Below are 8,310 nucleotides of genomic sequence, written 5' to 3' on the forward strand. Positions count from 1 at the left end.
GCAGAAGCTCTGTAGTTCGATGTAGTCCCATTTGTCCAACCTTTCTCCCTTATAGGAAATAATTAGCACAGGTTTAGGCAAGTCAAAGTAGAGGATCACAGGAGCCCAATAGCTATACCCTTATGAACATATAAGATAATGCTAAGTGAAATGAACTCCCTGTTATGGAAATGATTGTTATATCACAGTTTTAAATACTTTCAACGTGCCATATGTAACTGTAGCCTCTATTATTGATGATATTCCTGTATCATCTTCCTGTGGTTGTACCTACACTATCTTTGTATCTTATCTGAGTATATTGGAAACCAGGTATACTGGTATTAGAACCAGGAGATTGGAAGGGAATACCAAAATCGAGAGGCACAGGGTAAAAAAAGACAAACAACTACAAAAGCAATACTGTTTGGTGAAAATGAACTGAACTGAACAACTCCTGGGGGGGAGGGGGAAGGGAAAGAGGGAGGGGGAGGGGGAAATGAGGGACGAGGTAACAAACAGTACAAGAAATGTATCCAATGCCTAATGTATGAAACTGTAACCTCTCTGTAATTCAGTTTGATAATAAAAATATATATAAATAACATTTTATTTTATAAAACTGTTTAGTTATATTATTTTCAACACATATATAAAGTACTTTGAACATATTTATCTGCTATACACTAGTTATCTTATCTTGCTCTCATTTGATTCCCTCCAGTTTGCCCCACACAGAATGGCATTCACCAATACAATAATCAACAAAAAATAACAACATTTTTAAGTCTTCCCATGACAGAACATGGCTAACCTTGAAGCTTCATTTCTTACCTGTAATTATTTTATATATTGTTTATTTGTGTTGTCATTTCTATGGTCTGTCTAATGAATTGTGAATGTAAAAGCTTCATATACATTACTTAATAGAAATTGGCAGTCTTCATCTAAATTTGTTGTTAACCAAGGTCTCTACTTCGGGATTTCAGCTACTTAAAGCTTCCTTCACCTTAGTGTACTGCCCTAGCTTCATGTCTTACCATATAAGGAGTGCAGGAGGCTCAGAAACCCCGCCCCACACTGAGCCTGAGGACAACCGTTGTCATAGCTGCATTGTTATGTAACTGGCAAATACCCTGAAAAATGTGCCTCCAGCTGGCACTGAACCACCAGAAAGCAGACAACATCCATGGGGTAAGGACAAAAGTATTCTGGTAGATAAAGCCAGCCTCCCACTTTCACCGGGGCAAGAAGTTTAAAGCTTTAGAAATCTTGGGGCTTTTGAAGTACCAGAAACATCCATTAAGCAGAAAGCATCCTTAATACTCTTGGTGAATTTTGCTGAAGTGTACATCAGCGGCAGACATGTTTAATTCACGTCTTTTGGATGTTCCAGCTGTAATTTTTGACAACGGATCGGGATTATGTAAAGTTGGCCTCTCGGGAGAGATTGGACCCCGTCATGTCATCAACTCGGTGGTGGGTCACCCGAAATTCAGCATACCTTCAGCAAGAGCAAATCGTAAAAGGTACATTGTAGGTAAAGAAGCCCAGAACAGATATGATAGCTTGTATTTGCACTACCCCATTGAGCGTGGGCTTATAACCCGATGGGATGACATGGAGAAACTCTGGTACAATCTTTTTGCTTTGAAACTAAAAGTTAGACCCACGGAACAGCCAGTGCTGATTACAGAACATTCATTGAACCCAAGGAATATTAGGGAGAAAACTGCCGAAATTATGTTTGAAAAATTTGGGGTTCCTGCATTGTACCTGCTCAACCATGCTGTAGGAGCACTCTCTGCTACTGGCCTTGTTACCGGCCTGGTATTGGACAGTGGTGATGGTGTCACTTCTACTGTCCCCATTTATGAGGGCTACTCTCTGCCTCATTCCATCTCCACGCTCTATGTGGCAGGGAGGGATATAACTGAGCACCTCATAAGGCTCCTCCTATCTCGAGGATATATCTTCCCGTGTCTTCTCAACAAAGCAGTGGTGGATGACTTAAAAGAAAAACTCTGCTTTGTCAGCTTGGAGCCTAACCAAGAATATCAAAACAGACAGCACGAATTCTACAGACACTACAAATTGCCAGATGGGAATGTCATCCACATTGGGGACCATCTGCGCAGGGTTCCGGAGGTTCTTTTTGCCCCAGGGAGGCTAGGAACACATGACCCAGGACTTCCTAAAATGGTCTGTAACAGTGTTGAGAAGTGTGACCCTGACATCCAGAAGCAACTCTTTGAAGAGATCGTATTCTCTGGAGGCAACACTCTCTTCCCAGGTTTAGAGGAAAGGCTCATGAAGGATCTGGAACCACTAGTTCCCATGGGAACCCCACTAAAGATAACAGCTTCTCCAGACAGATGTTTCTCTTCCTGGATTGGTGCATCCGTCCTGACATGTTTGAGCACTTTCAAGCAGAGATGGGTCACCTCTGCCGAATTCAAGGAATTTGGGAAGTCTGTTGTTCAGAGAAAATGTTTTTAAAGAACACAGCACTTAGGTTTCAGTTTAAATTGCAAGATAATCAGGACTACCGGGGTCGTTCAGTAGAAGGTTCAATAAAAGTGTTGTCTCATTTCAGCTTTCAGCTCTTTCTTTTAGTTCTAGATTTACTTACCACATATGTCATGAATTTTTAAGTGATTGTATTCTACCCTTCTTTTCTTATAAATAGCTAAGTTTTTCTTTTGAAAAAAAATTTTAGGTATGCTATTCATCCATGTACAGGGTATTCAGCAATAGATTAATCTCTAGCCTAGAATCTCAATCCAACTGGAGTTTCTGCAGTTGTATTATTTTAACTTGCTGTCTTTTATAGGTTTGGTGCTGATAATAATCAGAGAATGTATGTACTGGGCGTATAATTAGTAGTAAAATTGTCATTTCATCTTTTAGTAATTAAGAAATTATTTCCATTTGATGGGTCTTTAATATAATGGATTTCTTTCTCTGATATGGAATAAGTCAGGTGTTCTTGAGGAAGAATATTGTGTACAGGAATTTTTATTTGTTGAAGGTTTTCCCAACTCCACATTTCTGCTCTCATTCAAGGAATTGATAATCATCTTTTAAACATAGTTATAATATTTTTCCCATTTACTTTTATTTTCAAGAATATTTACTTCCTAACTAGTTATCTGAGGCCTAGAGGATCTTGTTGAGAAGCCATCTTGGAAGAAAGGTCCATGAAATTCCATCTCCAAAATAACCACCCCAAAGCTGTCTTTAAGGCATTGTTCAAATAGTGCAGTATCAGTACATACATAGACAAATACATACACAAAATTAGAATGAAGAAATATGAAGAAATATTTTGAAGCTCCTGTAATAGCTCAAATAGAATTTTAATTTATGTTCTGATGTTAGCAGAGCACAAAAGAGATAAGTAGCCTACAATTTATGCCTGATAGGAGTTTTCCAATATAACACTTCAACTCTTTAAGTCGATGAAATTATTTATAATAGAACCTCTGTTTTTAAGATTTTTAAAAAATTTTGTTGTAAAGGTGATGTACAGAGAGGTTACAGTTACATGAGTCAGGTAATGACTCCATTTCCTTTGAAACAGTGTCATCCCTACCTTCATTTGCTCTCAGTTGTAAAATTGATTTCCAACATACTCTTAGTGGGTTTCACTGCTGAATTGATTCACCCTTTGTCCCACCATTTATGTTTCCTCTTTGACTCCCCAAATCAGATAAAATTAGAAACAAAATAAAGATTAGAGAATTCAAAAATAGGGACATAAGGGAGTAAACCAAAGAAAAAAGGGAAGAAAATAAGAAAACCACAAACAGTATAATAAAGAAACTCTTGCTTCCATTTCTTGGAGTTCATTTTGATAAGCATCGTTTTATATGTTCAAATGCTACTGAGCCTTTTCATATCTCTCCTAAGAATATCCTCACTGTATGAATGTTCAGACTGTTGTTTAAACATGTCCAGTGTGATTATTTGTCTTTTGCTATCCATTGTGTTTATTTGTCAATTCAAAGGCACATTGTAATTATTACAGATGAGGGAAACTATACAGTCTGTTTCCTTAGGTGTAGCTTACTTCACTTAGTATAATTTTTACCCAACTGTTTCTATTTTCTCACAGATGGGATAATGTCATTCTTTCTGATAGACACATAGAATTCCAATGTGTGTGTGTGTGACATTTTCTTGATCTATTTGTCCACTGAGAGGCATCTGGGTTGATTCCATATCTTGAATGTGATAAACATGGCTGCAATGAACATGGTCATGCCTGTGGCTTTAGTGTAGCCTGCGTTGAATCTTTTTTGATCATGGTGTATGACCATTTTTCTTAGTTCTTGAAGTTGGTTGGCCAGAATTTGACTGAGAAGTTTTCTTCAATTTTCATCTAATGGATGGGTCTGTAATTCTCTTTCTCATTTGGGGATAAGGGTTATGCTGGTTTCATAAAATGAGTTTGGTAATGATCTTCCCCTTTCAATTTCATTGAAGAATTTGAGGTGTATTAGGATGAATTTTCCTTTGAGGGCCTTATAATATTGGCCTATAAATCCATCTGACCCTGGGCTTTTCGTATGTGTGAGGTCTTTTATTGCCATTTCAATTTCATTACTTGCTATGTGTGTATTTATTTAGTTTAAATCTTGACTTAGTTTGGTCATATCAATATTTGCTAGAGAGTCTTCCATTCCTTCAAGATTCACCAATTTGTTAGGATAAAGGTTTGCAAAGTGTTTCCTTATAGTCTTCTGAATATTGCTTATTTCTGACATAATGTTTCCATTCTTGTCTCTAATTTTATTTATTTGCATGTGTTATCTTTTTTAGGACAGATATGGTAAGAGGCTCACTTTTGTTAATTTTCTCAAACAAGCAACTCTTCTTGGTTTAGTTAATTCTTTCTATGGGTTTTTGGTCTCTTAGTCATTTATTTCTGATTTAATTTTGATTATTTGTTTCCATCTACTTGTTCCTCTTTATTAAGGAGCTTGAGGTGTATAATTAAATTATTGGTTTAAGATCTCTCCAATTTGTTAATGATAATTTTTTTTTTTTTGCTAGTCCTGGGGTTTGGACTCAGGGCCTGAGCTCTGTCCCTGGCTTCTTTTTGCTCAAGATTAGCACTCTGCCACTTGAGCCACAGCACTACTTCTGGCCATTTTCTATATATGTGGTGCTGGGGAGTCGAACCCAGGGCTTCATGTATACCAGGCAAGCACTCTTGCCACTATGCCATATTCCCAGCCCCTCCAATTTGTTAATGTAGGCCCTCAGAGCTATAAATTTTGCACTGAGTACTACCTTTGCTCTCTCCCAGAGGAGATGGTATTTTTTTTGTGGAGGGGGTTCAGTCATAGGGCTTGAACTCTGGGCCAGGTCACTGTCCCTGAGCTCTTCAGCTCAAAAACAGTGCTCTATCACTTTGAACCACAGCACCACTTCTGGTTTTCTGTTGGTTAATTGAAGATAAGAGGCTCATGGACTTTCTTGCCTGGAATAGCATTGAACTATGATCCTCAGATATCAGCCTCATGAGTAGCTAGAATTACAGGAGTGAGCCTCTGGCATCTGGCAGGAGCTGGTATTTTGTGTGTTCATTTTTCTTAAATTTTATAAACATTTGAATTTCCATTCTGATGTCTTCAATGACTCACAGGTGATTAAATAAGGTCTTCCTTGATAGATTTCAATTCAGCCTTTCACTTTCAGAATATGTTTATTTTTGTGGGCAAGAAGATGGATGGATCATGCTTTGTGATCCAATTAACCAGTCTGTCATTTAATTGGATAGTTAAGTCCCTTAATATTCAGAGATATCACTGAGAAGTATTTGATAGTTCATGCCACATTATCCACCTCCTTAGGGGCTGTGTTGTGACATTTTGTACTCCATTTATCTGGTTCTCTTGCAAGGGGCCCTTTCTTTTCTAATACTATGCTCTTGTTGGTTTTCTATATTAAGTATGTCTTTAAGTATCTTTTCTATTTCTGGTTTGGTAGAGATAAATGGTTTCATGTTTTACTTGTGCAGGTTTTTATTTTTCCACTGGTTATAAAGGAAAGCTTTTCTCAGTACACGGTGCTTGATTGGTAGTTGTTTGTCTTTAAGGTGTAGCATACCTTATTCCAGGCCCTCCTTGCTTTCATGCTCTTGGTATAGAAATCAGTAGATATTCTGATTGATTTTCCTTTATATGAAATTAATCTTTTCTCCCTGACAGCTTTAAGGATCCTTTCTTTGGTCTCTATTGATCCTGTGTGGTTTGTAATATGGGAGTGGGATATCTTCTTCTGGTCTGGTCTGTTTAGGGTTATAAAGGCTTCTTGTATCTGAATGAGCCTATCGTTTTGGATGTTCTCTGCTAGAGTTCTATTAAATATATGTCCTTCTTCTTTTGGTTCCTTCTCTTAACCTTCTTAAATATCTATTACTCTTAAATTAGGTCTACTGATTGAGTCCTGAATCCCTGTAAGGACTTTTCTTTCTTCTGATTTTTTCTGAATACTTGTTTGTTGTTCCTCTATAATACCTACTCTATCTTCAATTCCAGAAACATTGTCTTCTAGGTCACCTAATCAGCTGTCAATGATTTCTTTTGTTTTTTATTTTCCAAGTCTCTAATTGGCATTTTTTATGTTTTTAGTCCCTTTATCAAAGCTTTGTTTTATGTCTTCTTTTTACTTCTTCCTTGATTTGATTTTCTGTGTATTCTCTCATATATATATATATGGACATATATATATATATATATGAATAATAAATCTTAAAAATAAACAATCAAGTAGTAGAAAACAGACCAAATAAAAAATATAACCAGAATTATGTATACATGCAACTAAGAATGAGGCCTAATAATCACCATAGAACATAAAATAGAAAGAAATAAAAAAAACAAGCCCTAAGAAGAATAAAAAAAAAAGGTCCTGTCCATTAATTTGTTTAGAGGACCTCATATCTCCCAACGTATGTTATGCCATCTATTAAGTGGAGTATTTGATTTCCTTGCTTGTGATCAACTTTCTTTGTGGCCAAGATCTAGGCAGCATGAGAAGGGGTGGTGGTGGAGTCCTTATTTCACAGATTGGAGCCATCTGTGGTGTGTGTAGGTTGGGAACTGCACTGCTTTCTTATACAGGGTTGGGCCATAGTTGGATTTGGAATCTTTCTTGATATTAGGGTGTGATTGTTACCTAGATTTCCGCCCCCCACCCCCACCCAGGTCTGAACCTTCCTTACAATTCAAGGGAAACAGATGAATTCTCGAATCAGTTTGTTTGAATGGCAGAACTCTGCCTTATAAAATTTGCATATTAACCTCTAGCCTAATGCTGCACTGAGGAGTGGGGAGTTGCTTTGCGTGACAGAACAGGAAGGAGGTTGCTGTTTATCTGCTGCCTAGTATCTCCACAGTGCTTTTGGGTTTGGATGGTACTTGGGTATATGTGGAATCAGTGGCCTTCCCCGGTGTTCTGTCTCCTGAGACCCTCCTTAACCCAGACTGAAATTGCCCTCAGCTTTTAGGACCTGTCCAGTTTTTGTTTTCAATGAGATTTTAAAGACTTCTGGTTTTGTAATTCCAAGGTGCTTGACTGGCAGGGAGCTGAGGGGCATTATCTCTGGAATGCTGAGTTTGTCCTTGCTCCATGATGGTCTTCCTTCTCTAACCCCCATCCAGTACAGCTGCCTCCTCTGCACTGGCCTTTTGATTTCTTCCAGAGAGTGGTGATGCAAGAGCATTAGGTTCATTTTTCCTTTTCAAAAATGTCACTGCTTCACTCGGCAGTGTTTCTAGGCAGATGCTCTGCTAGGCTCTTTGCGACTTTCAAAAATGATGTTTTTCTTGGGTAGGAGGAGGAGTTCCCTTCCAGATTCTGTTCCTGGGAACGAGAAAGGATATCTCTTTGGGGTTGCCCATGCTTTCCCTTTGTATTTCAGACTGTCCATGATGTGATGAGTTGTCTGTGTACAAGTACGGCTGGCTGGGCTGTGAGCTCCCTGTTCCTGTTCTGTAAATTTGTACAGAAGGTATGTGGAAACCCTGCAGGCTCAGCCGCCACCACTCTTGTTGCTTCTGCCAGTAGGCACTTATTCTGTCTTCTTATGCAGGCAGTTTACAATTTTCATCTTTAGTATAAATCTCTGTACACTTACAGCTTACTTGGCATGACTCTAGATGTGGACAATCTAGTGGGATCCTAAAACTCTTTATTTGGAGAGAGCTTAGTTGGTTCCCTCTTGTCTTTCTGCCATGTTTTCCCTCCACTTCTAATCCTACCTCATTTTTAGCTGTTAATGCCTATACAGCTCAGGAGCTAGATATATAGGGTTTTGTT

At 38.2% G+C, this 8,310-nt stretch overlaps 1 protein-coding gene across 1 annotated transcript; it reads left to right on the top strand.

The window, feature by feature from the left end:
- The first annotated feature begins 1,344 nt into the window (after nucleotides 1–1,344).
- On the top strand, nucleotides 1,345–2,478 carry LOC125343839 (actin-related protein T1-like). Its single transcript, XM_048336409.1, has one exon. It carries the CDS (start codon nucleotides 1,345–1,347, stop codon nucleotides 2,476–2,478), a length of 1,134 nt encoding a protein of 377 aa, XP_048192366.1.
- Nucleotides 2,479–8,310: the final 5,832 nt, after the last annotated feature.

The sequence above is a fragment of the Perognathus longimembris genome, chromosome 28 (genome assembly GCF_023159225.1).
Source record: "Perognathus longimembris pacificus isolate PPM17 chromosome 28, ASM2315922v1, whole genome shotgun sequence".
Lineage (NCBI taxonomy): Eukaryota > Metazoa > Chordata > Mammalia > Rodentia > Heteromyidae > Perognathus > Perognathus longimembris.

Excerpts from the sequence above, each read along its gene's own strand:
- LOC125343839 (XM_048336409.1), top strand. The coding sequence starts at position 1,345 with ATGTTTAATTCACGTCTTTTGGATGTTCCAGCTGTAATTTTTGACAAC.